Source organism: Crassostrea angulata, chromosome 3 (assembly GCF_025612915.1).
Source record: "Crassostrea angulata isolate pt1a10 chromosome 3, ASM2561291v2, whole genome shotgun sequence".
NCBI classification, from domain to species: domain Eukaryota; kingdom Metazoa; phylum Mollusca; class Bivalvia; order Ostreida; family Ostreidae; genus Magallana; species Magallana angulata.
The window spans coordinates 47742250-47761136 of NC_069113.1; the positions used below are offsets into that span (position 1 = coordinate 47742250).

An 18887-nucleotide genomic window follows, 5' to 3' on the forward strand; every position below is an offset into this window, starting at 1 on the left:
CTAGCCTATGCTTACATCCTAGATTCCAATCAACTATACACCAGTATGCATGTATAAAGCATAGTATTTATCAACCTTCAGATTTTGTAAACATCATTATTTAGATGTAACAGGATGGGAGAAATATTGAGATAACAGACCAGGATTCAAACCTGGGCCCCCTGAACCTTTAGTCAGGTGCTCTAACCACTGAGCTGACAAAGAGACGGTCAAACATTCAAATAAAAGTTAAATACAATTTTTCTTAATTTCATATCATAATATAAAAATTCTTGGACAATATTCTGTTTGCTGCTGCTATTTGTATACTTTTGCAATTCCTTTAGCATTGGAATTGATGAAACCGCTGATACATTTATTTACTCAAATTTATTACCGGTTCTTCGACTACAAATTTGCTACAATTTGAAAAATTCATTGTATTCTTTTCTACAAAATCAAAATTTTCTGTTACCACATTACAACACCACAAGAATCTTTTTAATAAGTTGTGTTTTACAAATGTGTTGGAAAATATGCTATATTCAGTATGTTGAATCATATTTTTTTATAAATTTCAAATATATGTAAGCATAATCCATTCAAGACTTCGTTTTAAAGTGGTACAAATACTCAAATCTGTATTTTTTCCAATGCAAACTTGTCAATTTTCCATTTAAAAGACCTTTATATGACATTGAGCATCGTAGTTTTAAAACTCTCCAAGCTTATGTTCCAATTTGCATTACTCTACTGCTATTTTAACTGCATACTGTAATTTCATTAATATTCGTTGAACATCATTTTCTGTGGATTGCATTGGGTTGATTCACGAAACTAACAGTTCATTGGTACATATATTACATTGATAGGATTATTGTTCTCAAATTTTTCCTTGATAACAAATATTAATTCAATCCACAAAATTTGATGCCCGTGAATATAAATGAAATTACAGTACTGAAAAATTTTCAAGACATTTGCCGGTCTCTCTATCTGTCTGCACTTTGTAGTCCTGCCTACATTATGATAGAAAAAGAAACAAGTTGACACTTTTATTATATTTAATGACTTTTGCTGCATCATTAAAACAACAAAAACATACTATAATGAAATACATATGTTAAAAGATCACCAGTATGAAAATCAAAACATAATTGTCTATATAGATATTAATCTACTGACATAATACAAAATATTTTTCTCACAGGAAAAAATGAAATCTGACATGATGAAAAACGATTGAGTGCACGCCATGACAATGACATCAATTCTGAATGAATATGAAAGGCAATGCAATACATTTCATGATTGGATAAAATGTCTATCAAGATGGTTGTTGGATTAAGAACCCATGGCAATTTTCTTTTTTCTGTTCATTTCTTCCCACTTTTTTTGAATATATAAAAATTCTTCACAGCATCTCTCAGTACTTCCCAGAGTATCTTTTAACACTAAAAAATAAAAACATTTAAAATTACCACATGAACATACAACATTACCACATGAACATACAATTAACAGACATGTTTTCAGTTATTACCAGTACATCAGCTTATTTTGTTTCCAGTACATATTAAAGACAATAACATTGACCGATCATCCTACAAATAAAGGGAGTATGCAAATCTTGCATTCCTCCTCCTCTATTCTTAGACAATATAAAAACTTAATATCTACAATCACAATCTAAGACCAAATAAAATAACTGATTTAGAACTAATGTAGAAATTGCATGTGCCAGATATACCCTGCATAACATTAACACCCCATGAACTTCCCTTCAACTGAACTGAGGATGAAACGGACTCTGATCACTTTCACATATCACAAATAAATCACACTAGAAGACAACCTCTGTAAATAACCTCTGTAAATATTAATACAACCCACAGTAGAAATATCAGTACATATGCCATGTATATTGCAAATTCCTGTAAACTTATCGACTGTATATACAGCTGTAGAACAATTCCGAGTCCAAATTCAGCAAGGAGATAAACCCTCTGAGTTTCAACAAAACTATGTAAACAGCTTTTCGATGTGTTTACAGCATGATAGTTACACTGACACATAAATCCAGTAAACCAGTTGTTTACAGCATGATACACTGACACATAAATCCTGTAAACCAGTTCATCCCAAGATCACCTTAGAAGTAATTCTAGCAGCATTGGATAGATAGGCTGGTTAGTAGCAAGCACCCATGTGAGATCAGAGAAAACTGTGATTTATTGTTCTGTGATATATATAACAACAAAATCACTAGTCTTCCAGAACTCACTGGATAGAGATTAATAAGCATTCCCATCACCAAGCATGCTCAAGTCCGAAAGTCAGTTAGGTTTAAATTCTAGCAACTAGGCATTCTTATATATTGAGGAAGGTATTCCATCACCATAGCGAAAGGAGAAAGAAGGTATAAGTTACTGACCCTAGACTTCTAGCTTAAAAGACTACAATTTATAACTCATTCAGATTACCATGCCATGAACAAAAATTCAATCCATTTTACCATTGTTTAAAATATATGATACATTCCAAAATGCCAATCTTAATAATGTTACTTCAAGTACTGAGTTAATTCCATCATGCCAAAAGACTAAAAGTTAAGTGTAACCTCAGGAAATATTGGTTATACAAAGTGAATACTATAGGAATAAAAGCATGCTCTATATTTCTCATCATACAGAAGGTTAGAATGTATCAAGTTTTATTATTGTAATTGAAGATTATTGCAAAAGATGTAATTTAAGCAAAGATTGTCTAGTCATTATAAAATAAGCAAGGGGAATATAAGTATAACATTTTCATTTTAAAATTAAGAAATGCATTGAAATCGGCACAAAACTCACCTTGAAACATTTCTGTGTTTATCAAATCATGCAGAGCAATGAAACCTCTACCTTCAACCCTTTGGCAACCAATAATCACCAGGTATGCATGTTTAATGAGGATCAAACCTCATCTAATGCCCACTACTATCTAATGACATGAAATTGTGTCATGTCACTCGTGTAAACCCACCAATCAATGAGCACATAAGTTCTGTCTCCCTAGCAACATGCTAACCACACAGATTGTCATCAAAGTCCACCTAATGACCATATTTTTATAAATATTTAATAGTGGTTTTAACCAGAAGAAATAATGGGTAGGTTTAATGTCACCTTGAGAATAATCTTTTCATGACAGGTGCTCAATTGAATTGTTACAAATGTCACAATTTACACAAACCAATACCATCAAATCCCACCTTGTATTGGACTCTCACTCAATTAGATATCATTATAACATACACTTCATGATCACAACTTTCCACAAGTGTTTGCCCCCCCAGAAATCACCTTACCTACATCTGGAGACAGCTTACAAACACAGACATCATCTGGTTATAAAAATGAATCCCATGCCAAAATTACAGGGTCTTCCCAACTTAAAGACTTGCAAATAAATCATCCTCCTTGGATTTTCATCCTCACAAACTTACCAGATCCAAAAAGATTTACTTCTCTCTATCTGACGAGAGACCACAGAACCCTTACGGGACTACAATGCTACAGTCCTACTTACCACATCTAGTAGTTGTATCCACCGCCCCCTCTGCTGTAGCGACCTCCTCCTCCTCCCCCTCCACTACTACCACCCTGGAAAAACACAGCGGCTCAATAACTGGCTGTACAAACCCAGCAAGCAGCCATCAAACAAGTCACCTCTTAGAGCCTCTTTGTAGAGATACCCTGTGACTTGTTACTAAAGGCAGTTGACCTTTCAGCATGCCTTTGCCAGCATAAGCCAATACCTCGGACGGACAGGACATTTGGCGAGGGAGCAGGAGGGGAGGGGCACACCTTTATGTGACAATCTTATTGCCCACAACTAAGATGGACACCTATTACCCACCTGCTTTGTAAAAGAAATTGGGCACTTTGAATCTGTTCATGGGTTCCAGTGATAGTGATGATTCGGTCGTTTGACCCGGGCAATCCCTCATCTATGACTATCTGGGCATTAGACTGTCGGCGTATTTCTTGTATTCGGGCACCACCCTTTCCTATTATAGCTCCTGCAAGCTACAATATGGACACAATTATTTCGGGTGAAGATAGTTACAAAATGCCAAATATTTGGGGTTGATGGTTGAATTTGACAAAGAATCTGGAGGAAAAGACTTACGTCCTTTGGAATGGTGACTTGGGTTGAGGGTAAATTTCCTTCGTTTCCAAACATCTGACCCATACCACCCTGTGGAAAGAGATTTAAGGGAGATTACTCATGGGTTTTGGAATAAGAAAGCCTATACCTGGGAGAAACCTATTCTGTTCATTAGTGAAACTGACCTGCCAGGGGAACCGAGATGAGCAAATGGGGTTTAGAGCTGGGACAGGTTTTTGAAAATGGGCACTGCCTTGATTTGATGGGAGTTTTGAGGGGAGATGACTGGAACCAACGGTCAGAGAGCCTGGGGAAGGGGCATAGGAATTGGGGTGAGGTATTGACTTACTTTGACATTTCTCTTCATCTAACAGGCTGTCTCGCTGTGGTATTTTTGATTCAAAGGCGAAGTGAATTGGTTTAAAAAACAAACAATGTTTTATAACTGTGAATATCATGCTCTAGACTTTCGACAAGTGAAAATAAACTTAAGAGAGGCAACACTGGTTAGATCCATAATCACCTTTTAAATCTTATTTTTATGAAACAATCTCATGAATATTTAGTAATGTTTGAAAATAAACTTTCGTGTCCATCCTTTAACTAAATGACTTACTTTATAGAATTATTTTTTCTTTTTCAATGTCAAATAAATTATTCAAATAATTTTATAAAATATTCTTACTTCAAATTTGTTGGTTTATGATTTAAAGATACAATAACATTTTGGTAATTTTTTGTATACATGTAGTATATATGTAGTTAGTGGAGTTTTTTTGTTGTTTTTTTTGTTAGATATTACTTCTTCCTACTCTAGAATGCAAGTTGTTAAACGAAAAAATAACTATTTTGACAGTTTAGTCAAGTAGTTATAATATAAAAACACAGTAAACAATTTTCTTAAATGTTTACCCAGATATTAACATCTCTTTTTCACAATAGTATTGTTATTAAAATATAAGAATTAAACCAATTTTTCTGGCTGTTCACTAAGACATTTACAGCATTACATATGACTCACAGAATTATCCTGGGAAAAGTTTTGTCCCATTCCTCCAAAGTTATCATAACCGTCGTCATAGCTGTCTCCTCCACTTCCAAAGTTATCATAATCTCCTCCTCCATATCCTGACAAATAAAATCAAAATGTACAGGTTCCCAAAAGCATGGCATACAGTTAATGGACTACCATTGGCAGTCAATTTGATCTTGAACTCCATAAATTAACATTGCAGTTAAAAATTGTTTTTTAATGCATTGTTTATATTTTTTCCCTTTTTATAATTTAAAGAAAACTGGAAACTGAGTTATACACTGAAACTGATTTCTCATATAGTTCCCATATTTCATCTTTTAACAATTTAATTGCTAGGGAACTTCAAATTTTTTTTTACAATCTTGTTGGAAGGGAACTTTTTTTTACGCTCTTACAATCTAGGTGGAATGGGAACTTTTTCATTTTAAGAAAATTTAAATGGAAGGGAACTTTTTCTTATCATCCAACAATCTAGGTGGGAGGGAACTTTTAACAAGGTGAAAGAAGTAAAATGTTTTCTTACTGTGTTCCTTACCTCCGCTGCTTCCCATTCCTCCGCCGCCACTTCCTCCGAAACTGCTGCCTCCGCCACTGCTTCCAAAGCTTCCTCCCCCTCCACTGCTACCACCACCACTTCCTCCACCACCAAAGCTACCACCTCTGTGAAAGAGAAAAATAAAATCAATGTATCTTTATAATTTCATTACCAAATGTCAGTATACATTCCTCTGTATGAAGCACCCAGCACCTATGAAACTCTACAATATAAAGTTGAACATTTATAGGAAGAGAGTTTGAGTTAGTTAGACTGGGACCCTATGGCTTAGTTCAGAGATCACCATCATACCCATATCCTCCCATTGGTCCACCTCCCATCGGCCCGCCGCCAAAGTTGCCACCTCCGCCCCTGAAAATAGGAAAAACCACCCATACACTATCCACCTAGGTTTTTCATCCTAGGAAAAAATATACCTCTCTCTACTTTCCTTTCTTCATTACTTTCCTTTCTTTAATGAACATTCTCTTACTATCTGAATATTAATTTAACACACTCTAGTGGATAAAATGCTGGGTATTTCCTTCTACAAACAAGAAAGATCATTCATAGTACATCTATCTCTGAATTGTAACATACCTTCCTTGGCGGTTTCCACCCTGGCGGCTTCCACCTCCAAATCCACCTCCTCCGCTTCCGAATCCACCACTGCTACTACCTCCTCCTCTACCTCCACCAAATCCACTGCCTCCGCGGCCACCACCTCCACCGCCTGACCTCATCATACCCCCACCTCCTCCTCCTCCTCGGCGGAAGTCTCCCCCACCGCCTCCACCACCTCGCATACCTCTGTGAAAGAAAATCAAATGCAATAATGATTACTAAAGGATCAACTTTACATCTTTACTGAGCATACCTTTGTCAGAGAAAAATTCAATGCAATTATCATTACGATTGTATCACATTTTATCTGAGCCCAGCACAATGTTAATATTTTCTGCATCCTTACAAGGAAAGCAGTAATCTTTTTAAAATTTTATCTCTTAACATTGAGCAATGTTAATTTTCAGCAATTCATACAAGAAATTATGAAACCCCATCATCTGGTACCTCCAGATTAATTTTGATGTTTCACATTATTGAGAGGCTGTCTATACCTGCCACCACCGCCAACTCCTCCTCTCATTCCCATGGGGCCACCACCCATTCTACCACCAGGTGGTGCACCTCTTGGACCGCCTTTGCCACGCCCTCCTTCTGATGCACTGTAACCACCATAATCAGGGACCATGAATTCATCCCAGTACAAAGGATCATATGGCTGGTTTGGACCTTTAGGGGGTGCCTGAAAAAAATGCATATAAATTTTTTGAAACTTTAAAATGAACTTATAAAATGACAGTTTTCTTACTCTGGTTGTTTTCCCTCTCTCTTTCTTTTTATTATTAAAACAACCATCACGATGCACATCTTTTTACCATCTAATTAAAAATCATTCATTGCTCAGCAACTGCACAATCCAGGAGGATTGGACTTACTGTCTGCAGTAGATCATGGATTGTCTCTATACAGTCCACCACTATCTTTGGTTTGCCTCCTATGGCGACCACACGTTCTGTGGATTCAGGACAACACTGGGAATAGACTTTGATTTGTGCTCCCGTCCTCTGTAAAAAAAATATACATTGACAATCAGATATACATTGACAATCAGATACTGCTACTGGTTTCACTCCCTTAAAAGAAATAACCATTTTTAAACATCCATGCATCTTAAGGTGGTATGGGACTCCTCCATGTTGTGACATTCTATAATGTAGTGTAATGTAATGTAGTCTACAGCTTAATTTTATAGTTTCTTTCCCAAAATTGTTATCTAACAGTGTAGCGCAATGGGTTAGAGGATTCACTACAAACTGTAAGCTACAAGTTCAATTCCTGCTGGAGATTTCAATAATTTTTACCTTTCCAAACATTAGTAAAACATACTTTTTGGTTAAATATAGTAAAATTTGAAAGTTCTAAACTGGTTAAAGTATTTTAAATTTCAATGTACTTTTATCCACATTAATATCGAAGGATGTCCCATACCACTTTAACTATTTTAACTCTTTTAGTATGAGTTGATAGTGTTGAAAGAAGCAGAAAAAACCTCTATCATTTGACATTTGAAAGAAAAATAAGATGTGTTAATTGGCTTTAAAAGATTTATTAGACAACTTCAAGATTTGTGCAAAAATTAACTTGCCACATTGAATACATAAACAGTTCATACCTCGCGGAGTTCCTTGATTTTGAATCCTGCTCTCCCAATGATACAACCTGCTTGACTTTGATGTACCAGTAGGCGCATCTCACAGTCAAAGTCATTGTTTTTGTAGTTTTTGTACTGAAAAAATCACAACAATTTATCAATCACTGTAAAAAAACAAAAGGTGCCTTATAAAAAAACAACCATTTCATCATCTTGCTGCACCAACTCACATCTTCCAGTTTAGGAATGATGTCCAGGACACATTCGAGAGCTGTACCCAGGTTAGCTCCAATGGTAAGAACTCTGCAAAAATACAGACTTAGATTACACAATATTCACATGTATCCCTATTATTGTATGCAAAGCAATGGCAGCAATGTTGGGTGCAATTTGTTCAATGAAAATTGAGAAAAACAAATTTGAGAAAAGTTGCATTTGCAGAGTGTCTTGCTCATTAATTAATAGGTTAAAGATTTTTTCTGCATTCCATTACATAAGCATTAGAAAAAGAAATCTCTTTGAAATATTCAGATATATATATAGTAATGCTTCAGTGTTGAGGAATCTGTTTCACGGTACTTCACAATGTTAATGGTGAGTCTAAGAGTCACGGCAGAGTGCAGTAGAGACAGCAAAGCACAACCCCTCACTCATGTAAAGGTCAATGAGGTCAAATGGGCGACCCTGACCTGTGTGGAACAAATGCTGAACTTTGACCCTACAACAGGCAGGGCTCTTGATTTGACCTTAACAGAAATGAGGGGTCAAGGTAAAGCTTGACTACTTCACTGGCAAAGTAGACAGAACCTTTAAATAGGTACTTAAGGGTCACATTACAACAATTTAGGAAAAGTCAAAGAGAATATGCATAAACATTTCAAACATTTACAAGACTGGCAAATTTGCAAAATATCAAGGCCATAAGGTCACTCTGTATGGGAATTTCATTTTTGATGTAGAGAAGTGTCAAGCCAATATTAAGAAGGCTTGAAAAATATTTCAGTGGCATCTCAAGCATCTGTTTTGAGAGTATAAAGCCCCAGGATTGTTTGAGCTGCTACCAAAAAACCCCCAAGAACTCTGACCCTCCCCGTGCACTATTCTGTCTGCCACAACGCCACCACTATATCATATACTGTGGGTCAGGCTCATAGCGTGTTATGATTAATTCTAGAGTACCTTCAATTTAAAGAATTTGCTATATATAGTGCACAAATTTTAAAACAAACTAGTTATGATCATCACAAAAATATAGAAATACCAACCAACCCAAATACTAGACCACCCTCATCACGAAAAACACAAACCAACCCTTTACTGTTAGAAGCTGGCCGAGTTTACACAAGGATTTCTATCACACAGCAATTCTACAGGTAGTATTAACAAGGCCAAGCAGTTACAGAGAAAGCACAGATCTGTTTACTTTCACAATCACACTGGTATGATTAAGGACTTCCTCATTTTTTTTCACAGACTGTCTAATGTGTATTAACTATTAAGTGTAAACTCGCTCAGTTTAAAAAAAAATTATCTTTAATCATTAATATATAAAAAGCTTATAAAACATGTAAAACTATATATGACATATGACAAACTAATTTAATAACAAACAAAGAACATGTAGGCTATAAATATTTTTGACTTTTGAATTTACAAAAAAAAAAGGTCATGATTCATTATATTCATGATAGCAGCTCAAGGGTGAGTTTATGATTAATCATATGATGAAAAGGAAAAAAAATGAAATGAACCAATTCTGCAATATCGAGAATTGGTGGATGTCATACCGTTCGGGACTTGTCGAGTCGGGCACTGTTACACTGGCTTTGTACTGCATCATGGGATAGGACAGACCATGTGGACCGATCCAGTGGGCGGGTCACGGGATTCAATTCAAACATTTGAATTGGACAGGGCGAGGGGTGGGAGAAAAGGAGAAAAAATTTCACATCAGTTATACAATGGGCATCAGCAATAATTTTATATCTAACGGCATGGTGTTTATATATCTACTGGCAACACTCATTCGCTCATCATAAAAACTTTCATTGGTTTTCTTTATTGTCTTATGTGAGAAACATTCCATTTTCTCTTCTTTTATATTTGGATAATGAATTTTGTTTGAATATTTTTTGACCATGGAAAAAAAAATGAGGTGAAAGACAAATGTTGATGCAGAAAATCAGATAGACATTTGATCTTCTGAGGAGCTTTACATTTTAAATCTGGAGGATCATTTGTCTGCAGAAAAGAACAAGACAGGTACATATCAATATTACAACAATGGCATAGTCATAATATACTGCAGATTATAGATATAACAAAGTCCCTGGTCTACAAGGCCCAGGAATCGAATCTTATGCTAGGATCCCAGGGATAATGTTCTATTTATAAGGATCAGACTACATGGATCTCAACTTATTCAAGGATCAGTAATGTGCATTGTCTTGAATTTTGTCACGATCAAGATCTCCAGGCCAACTTGCTCATTCTTTCTATGGAATTATTGGATCTTCTTGTTATTTTTTAAAATATATTTTCTTTTGCTTTTTTTATTTCTTTTTTTTTTTTTGGATGTTTTCCAAATAAATTTCTCATGTGACATGTGATGTGCAGTCATGTTACCATGACAACATATACTTACATCCTGCCTCAGTCGTTTGATATTGCTGCCTCCTTTTCCAATGATGGCGCCAGCATTCTACAAGAGGAAGAAAAACTGTTGTAACCTCTTGTATCTCTTCATAACGCTTGTAATTGCAACTCCTGAAATACTCTTTTAAAATAAGTTCCCCAAATTCTTGTAAATCTTAATTACACACACTTAACTAAACGCTATTTTTCTCTCAATTGACAAGGAGTGCCATCCCAACAAAATGAATTATTTGCACAATAGCATGACTTTCATAATTCTCCTACAAAGGGTTTAATTTTTCATTTTTGTTATAGTCTATCACAAACTGTTATCAACATGGCTTATCTATTATTGATAAACACTAATATCCATCCAATTCCTCTTAAAATCAAAGCCTTTCCAATAAAATCAATAACCGTATTTATAAAATTGATCCAAGCTGTAGCTCCTGGGCAATCCCTCCCAGATCAATATTTCTGCCTGTTTCACCCTAACATCACAAGCACTTCCCATTCTACGCCCTGCTGAATACCAAACAAGGCAGCCACCATATGTTCACTTAATTGTACACTTCTTTCCCTTTTTGTAACAGGAAGCAATATCAATGTGTGCAATGGACAACACTGCTTGTTCATTTCCTTGTATTTCTACTAATTACTGGATGCTGGAATTGCAGGAAGCTTGACTATGGAATCAATAAATCAGGCCCCGTTAAGGCCCTCAGGTGACAAACTTTTACCTGCAATAACCCGTTATCTGATCCTAACTTCTCTTATCTGGCTCCAATTTTTAGCAATTATTGAAAATAAAAGGGAATTTTGCCGAATGCAAGAAAAAACCCTGAAATAGTGTCCTACTGAAGCTTCCTTTTTTTCCAATGTAAAGAATAATACCATAGTTATCATTATACCCTTCAGCGAAACATTTTCAGAGAATAATGTTCAATAATTTTCACACTTAGCCAAGGTATTCTTGCATCTAATTAACATTATTCTCCACTCAGTAAGTGTTAATTACATCAAAGTACTGGAGGAATCTATAAAAGCACCGTGGCTTTCTTTCTACCTCACAATTAGACAACTGCACTTCAACTTTTCATAATTATCATGCAAAGAAGTTAGACTTAAGCCAAAAAAAAATGCTATTTTTCTAAATTTGTTCAAGTTCCAACCACATAATTAGTATCTTGTCCTTCCCACACAATTGAAAAATGCAGCATCAACAAGCTGTGTTTAACCAGAGTCTACCTAAACATTATTATCATTAGGATTCAATGCATTATGATATCTTTTAATATGCGTAATATATCCTACCTTGCTAGCCAGTAGAAACCTTAGCTCTACTTTCGGTCCATCACCCCGTCTCCTTTTATGGTCATCTTCATCTTCTTCATAATCATCATCCAAAGGACGTTTTATTCCCACTGTAAACAAATACAGCAAGTGAACACAATGGTGTATACATTTTGCATATATTTCCTAATTCAGTAAACCAGAGAAAAAATTAATCATTTAGGAAATCTTCCTTGGAGGATATAAAAGACATTAATTTTCTTGCATATTCAAAGTATAGAAAATAACAGTAAATTTATGCAAGCCCACAGTCATTCCTTCTAATCTGAATCTGAAAGACATAAACTACACTGATAGGGAAAAAAAAGGCCCTAGATTTCTTCAGAGAGATCCTTTAGTTGTGAGATGATCATTCCTATCCTCTCTTAATGTCACTAATCCTGCAGCAACAACCCACACAGAAAACATAAACTATAAATCTCCAGTTTGAAAAGAGACTCTTCATAAGACAACACAAGACATTCAGCACAGGAGAAATAATGAATGTGGCACCAAATCAATACTCAACAACTCCCACCTGATCCCGATTACCTAAGGCCATGTGGTACCCATTCTGTCTTTCTCCTTCCACATTCTTCAATCATTCTACCTGGCATCTAGAGATTCCAGGTAGCTCCACTGTCTCTCACCTGTCCACATCTACTGACTGCCCAGCTTCAGGTGACAACACATCATATACACCCTGATCAATTTTCCCTACCTTTCCTTTCTCTCTGTTGATGTGGTTGCTAGGTGACAGCCAATCAGGAGCTGCCACAAGGAAGGTGCTTGAGGTACTAACAGTATAGCTCGTCCGTCCATTGTTGTGGACTATATTACATCACAGTAAGACTATCAGATGATATTTCTCACAGCCCCTTTCCAATCAATAATAGGTACAAAGGAACAGGCTAAGTTTTGTCCAAGGATTTTTTTTTGTTTAATGCAATCATTGTTGTGTGCCTTGATCAATACAGTACAGAACACACAGCCAAAGAGTAGCAGTATTGATTTATTGGAAATTTTTTTAGTGGTTTCATCAATGTAATACACCTGCAGAAACATGAAAAATTGTCTCCGCTACACCCACACAGCACTTTTTTCACCCAAAAGCAATAGCAAAATCAAAGGGAAGCAACTTAAATCACCATTTTAATATTAATCCCACTGAATTTTACAACTCTACCCCGATGCAAAATTCCTACATAATAATGTTGTACCACATTGTTACTTCTGTGCATCATTTAAAATGCAACATCTTATAAGAAGTAAATTCAACGATTAAAAGCAGTAAAACAAATACTCTGACAGGGTTTAAATGAGAAAATATCTTACTGTCATCTTCCATGGTGTTAAGGTTGACTAAATCTCAAACTCTTGATTCCGTTCTCTTTATCCAGAAGCTTCTTTTGTAACCAAATCACTCTGCAAAGAAAACAAAAGAAACTCAACAGATTTACACAAAAAGGCTTTTAAAAAGGTAGAAATACATGAGAACGGGATTCTAAAGAAAGGAAATCAAGTATGAAACAAGCATAAAACAATGCAATTCTTGGATAAACGCTCCGATTTAAAAAAAAAGAAGCAAAAAATGTGCCCCTCGATTACCATTAGTCATGGCAAGTGTAGCTGGAATTTTAAGAGGAAGTGGCCTCTCTCGTGACGCAAGATCAAAGTTACCACTTCCAACATTTCAAATTTTCCCATATTGATTTCACCTTATCACTTGATCTTTCTGCTTCATTTCACAATTTTGCAAAGTGAGACAAGCTTAGGTATAAAATATTCAGTACTTGGTTAACAGGGGACAATTTCTGCACAGCATTTGAAAAAGAATTTCTAGTTCACCTGCATTTTTAACGCAGACATCGTGGTTTCGAGCCTTAAAGTTTACATGCACGTAACTCAGCGTCAGAGAGCAGAAGTATGCATCTTAACTAATCAGCCTTGCACAGCCTCTGCATAAATATACACTATGACTGCTTCGCAGTTTCTTTTTAAATGGTTTAAATTGATCCTCTAGAACTATTCTGTTGACAAAGCTTTTATTTGGAGACACCCTGGCCCTTTCCCCCGATCGACCTATTCCTCCTTGTTACACCGCGGTTCTTTGAAACGTTTGTCAGCATTGTTTTCACAACAAAGCACCTGCAATTTTTGTCCTGTTGATCAACATCCACAGCAAACAAGGTGAGAGTGACAGACATCAGGTTCCCAAATTTGGTCAATATTGGACAAACATTGTCGGTGCTTGTTTTAAATGGATGCCACAGAATTAGTTTTTCTCATGGTTAAATCAATAACTTTGAAACAGGTAACAAATGGTTTTTTTTCCATTGACTTACAAGAGATGTTCAAAAACTAAAAAAATATATCAAGAGATATCTTTTTTCATATTACTACAGAGAACAATGATTATCTTACATTAGAATAGAAGGCAGCTCAGACTCAAATTTATTATTCCTTAGAACTAAATGATAAGAAAATTGTCTAGTAATCAAATTTTCTGTCAGATGTATGGTTTTAAATGATATAAACTCAAAATCAATGACTACATGGGTTCCTCTCTTACTTTATGTTATTTTTATGCTACTTAATTATTTCATATTCCATTCATTTGTCAGTCATACTATTTCAAAAGTTTTTGGGCTATGTTTAAATTTAAAACCTTGGTTCAATCGTCTAGGCAAACGACAAGAACAAAATATTCAAAGAATGTTCCCAGGCTTGAACAGCCCCATTTTAAAAATCTTCAATTACCTTTGTGCTCCAATAATACAATCCAACGTTAACAAAGCTTTGGGATCAATTGTTTAAACTTCAAAAATTGTGCTAAACTTTAATTACAATACACTTTTGACATACTCAAGTGGTCTCAAATTAGAATTCAGATCTAAGCTTACACGATGTCTCTAAAATTTAACACTGATCATGAATTTTATTATTTACTAAAATTGCAGTAAAAGAAACCTTCATAACATTCTGACTGCAATATTTGAACAAACATAAAATTCATTAATTAATAAGCAAGAAAAGATTAAATTGCATACAAAAAACTAGTCATTACATTTCGACTATAAATTTGGTCTCTGATTTAAAGGGGGTGCAACTCACAAAATTGCACCAGTAGAAAAATACTAGCGTAATCTCAATTTACTTTATAAGAAGAGATCAGGTGAGATGAATTTCACATTGTACCATCATGCAGAATTTCAAGACAGACTTGTGAATATATACAAGGACAATTTACATCTATACCGAGAGTATAACATCACCTGGCAACCATATAAAATCAATACTTTAAACTCTACGGCAACTAAATAGAATATTGGCATCGTTGAATTTTCAAGCAGGGAAAAAAGTTCACAATCCCCTTTTCAATCAACTTCAATGCACACCTAAGAAAACTTGGGGTATTGTCTCCCGTAATGATTTTCCCCTCATCTTCAGGCATCTTTGTTGCTGCCCTGTTTTGAATTATTCATAGAAATTGATATAATGTAAAAAGTTGTCGTCCGCTAATGACTTTTGATATAAAAACAGCAGTGTTGTGGTATTGATTGAACAGGTGGAGAAAGCTGTCAGGTGAGAACATGCTCTCACCTTCGTCAGAGACCGGCAAGCCAATCCGACAAAATCACAGCTTTATTACACAGCTAAGAGACCCACACCAACTTTAATCAGCAAGTTTCCATATCGCCAGTTGTTGAAATAAAGATAGGTTCACTAAAGGTGTGAACTTCTCATTTTCCAGAATTATGACATCATTGATTTTTTGGTTACCTGATTTTGTCTTCTTTCCATTTGATGTTTACAAAAAAGCAGCAGCAAAAACTCCAAATTCTAGATCTAATATCTGATCTTCAAGATATCCAATTTTGATGGTTTTGCAATATTAGAGTGACTAAATAATCTGCAAGATTTAAGATTTCCTAGAACAAGTAATTAGTTACACAAGCTTCCTAATTAATCTGTTACAGAATTACACAAAACAAAATTACTCATGAAATATACATACAAATAAACAGCTGACACCGACTCTCATCTATGCAATCAGAAAAACTCTCATGATGCAACAAAAAAAATTTGAACGGGAGCACCTGTATTGGTGAAGGGTTGGTCGACAGATAATAGTCAAATGTTTCAATATCCGCTGTACAACAAACATGCTCAGGCATGACTTAGCCAATATATCTCCTGTTTCTAACTCATGCTTTCTCTAAGTTCCAACTTTCACAAAGTTCTTAAACATTTAGACTCCAATTCAAAACATAATGCAAAATTATGATAAAAATAAATTTTTATTTTATTTCCACTCCTTTCACAACCTACTAAAAACATACATATATTTTTTTAATCTATATCAATATACGCCCTAGTTCTTACTTTATATATTATCAAATTTTAAAACAGTTGAACTTACATGTACCTTGCTAACAGGCTCTCTTGGTGTTATATCACCAGCTCCAAATTTTCCGGCTCACAAAAGCCGAATAATTTAGCTATTGAAAACCAGGAAGAAGATTTTTTAACATGGGATTCCCATAATTTCTAGTTTCACTTTGATAATAGCTTGGGATAGCTTTCAGCACTTGAAATATTACACTAGGGACAATTGACAATGTCTAACCAAAGATTACATAAGTGGTATATTGTATCCATATTAAATGACACTCAATGTCTCTCTCATCCTATGCACATCTGCAGCACTTTCCAAACATTGTTGCAAAAATAAATTTATCAAAATATGCATGTGAAGTTTAAAGCCTGTCATTTTGTTAGAAAAGCATAAAGTCAAATGAAAGTATCATATCTGGACTTCATAAGTAACTTCCCGATCAGCAACTTCATTCAGTTGCAGATTTAAAGAGGGCAAAAAATTTGGATCGTTTCCTTGTTTGACAATACATGCAAACATACACCAGTGCACATCAAAAACTTGTCAAGTCATTTATGTTGTTCATTGATTTTATAATAAAATATCAAATATAGCTAGACTTCCTAGAATAGCTCAAGAAAATGTCCTAAAAACGAACCAAACTGTCGGTCTTTTGCCCTCTCTCCTTTTTTCAACAAATCCTCATTGTAATTCAAGTGTATCAACTAAAATTTCTTAATCCTGGATGGACTGTTTAATAAGAAGGATACAATTACAATACATACAATCTGTTGAACTGGAAATTATTTTTAGGGCTAGCAAGTGAAACGCAACAGAATTTTTAGAGAGATACAGACAGACACAGAAGATTTTACTTTTTTGTGCAAAGCTTATTGAATTACTTATGTCATCAATGTCAAATGAATATGGAACAAATGAACTATTATGCATAATAATGATTGTTACAAGGCTCAAAAGAATCGCAATAAATAATAGTATTTCGGCTAAACTATAATTTTTTATTACTGTCTTGGTAGTATCCTTACATGTGATAAATAAATAGCTTTAATACCTATCTACAATTTGGGATGAGGTACTGTCATACAGTAGCTGTGTCACTAAATTTTGAGCTGAAAACTCAATTATTTTGTCTTTCCATAGAAAATTGATGACCACTAGCCTTTACACATTCAAATACATACACATTCAGTGCAACACCCGAGGACAAAACTGTAGATTTGGGAGCATTACTGGCTACTGGCGTGCGATCAGTTCTCGCCGAGTACCATTTCTTGCCAGTACATTGTGACGTAATTTTTCGTCTACAATCTTATGTGTTGATAAAATGACGTCACAATGTACTGGCGAGAAATGGTACTCGGCAAGAACTGGCCGCACGCCAGTATAGCTAGCTTTCAAGCATTATTTCTAAACCAGTTCTTGGACAATTCTTCTGATCATTCCTTTTTATATTGGAGGGGGGCAGATGAAATGACTTTTCTGCTACAAATATCATGGTAAATAAGTGAGAAAATCAACGTTGTACTGATATCTTAACAATCTACGAATAGGTCAAATTATTTTTCTATAGCCTCATCTGCAACACATATATTCATAGTTATTTCTCTCACTGGTTATTTAAAAGGAAAAGAGACGCAGCCTTTGCTAATCATGTTTCCTTTTCCTCAACATCTTTTTTACATGATGAATTCGCTATGCTGATTTGATTTTTTTTTTGCCCGTTTCCACAAGTGACTCGCTTGAACATGTCAAGTCATTGATCCTCCCAATGCAAAAACCATGTGCTCGTTCATGTATGCGTCATAGTCATTATAAAATGCAGACAAAGGTTTCTTTGGTAATGTGTATTATTACCAATAAGCTACTTTTTCATCATTTTAACATAGATCGACCATTGGCATTCTTTAATAAAGACTAGCAAAAACATACAACATGCAACATTACATTACTCAGGAACTACAACTCCTGCACGAAGGCGTCAATCACAGCATAACGCACTAACGCAGATTTAAACGCTGTAGCAAATGGAAAAAATAAAGTATCGTTATATGAGAAATCAATGGCATAATAATCATTCATACAATACCTTCTGTCTTCTGCATGGATGGTATTTGTTCCTTTCTTTTCTTTGCCTCTCACAACAATTTAGGATCTACAACAAAATGGCTGCCGCGTGGGTCCAATCGTGTATGTCCGGGTTATTCCGTGAACTCATGACGACACATGAATTTTTCTTGGAAAAACGAATCGAGAAATTCCGAATAGGTGAAAAATGATAATGAATTTGATCTAATAATTTTTAAAAAATGTTTTTAAAAATTGTACAAACGACGAATGCATACAATGAGTCATGTACCGCAATTGCTCGCCTGGTTAGCTTTCAGCTTTCAGCAACCACGTGTCATGAGATTATGATATTTACATGCAACTTGATGATGCAAGTCATGCATCTTACAGCATTCTGTAAAGAGGTCTTCACCAAAATCTTACGACCGGCTGAGCAGATCGATATAAGAAATTTAAACAAAATCGATTACCAATTAAATAAACAATAAAATGGTTTCTTGGCGATTCATGCGGGATAAGAAGGTGGTCATCGACA

The 18887-nt window shown here is 35.2% G+C and overlaps 1 protein-coding gene across 10 annotated transcripts; it reads right to left on the reverse strand.

Annotated features, from left to right (window-relative positions):
* Window positions 1–1029: 1029 nt before the first annotated feature.
* Window positions 1030–18522, reverse strand: LOC128176439 (heterogeneous nuclear ribonucleoprotein K-like). 10 transcript variants are annotated; one of them, XM_052842778.1, is made up of 16 exons: window positions 18372–18522; window positions 13222–13311; window positions 11869–11978; window positions 10565–10621; window positions 9708–9751; window positions 8151–8223; window positions 7942–8055; window positions 7205–7333; window positions 6824–7011; window positions 6306–6515; window positions 6018–6077; window positions 5706–5830; window positions 5156–5262; window positions 4156–4224; window positions 3883–4052; window positions 1030–1433 (listed from the first exon to the last, which is right to left on the reverse strand). In XM_052842778.1, exons 2-16 carry the CDS (start codon window positions 13232–13234, stop codon window positions 1406–1408), a joined length of 1497 nt encoding a protein of 498 aa, XP_052698738.1. In that variant the 5' UTR covers window positions 13235–13311; window positions 18372–18522; the 3' UTR covers window positions 1030–1405. The 10 variants fall into 10 exon arrangements, with proteins under 10 accessions (XP_052698738.1, XP_052698733.1, XP_052698735.1 ...); XM_052842773.1 differs by having other exon boundaries at window positions 5694–5830; XM_052842775.1 differs by lacking the exon at window positions 18372–18522 and adding an exon at window positions 16316–16456 and having other exon boundaries at window positions 5694–5830.
* Between the last annotated feature and the right edge of the window lie 365 nt (window positions 18523–18887).

What these genes read in the sequence shown, in the direction of transcription:
- LOC128176439 (XM_052842773.1), bottom strand. An exon ending in GGTTTCTACTGGCTAGCAAG is followed by an intron (nt 10,622 to 11,868) that starts GTAGGATATATT and finishes TTCCTCTTGTAG; the next exon opens with AATGCTGGCGCCATCATTGG. An exon ending in TCCATGATCTACTGCAGACA is followed by an intron (nt 7,012 to 7,204) that starts GTAAGTCCAATC and finishes CATTTTTTTCAG; the next exon opens with GCACCCCCTAAAGGTCCAAA.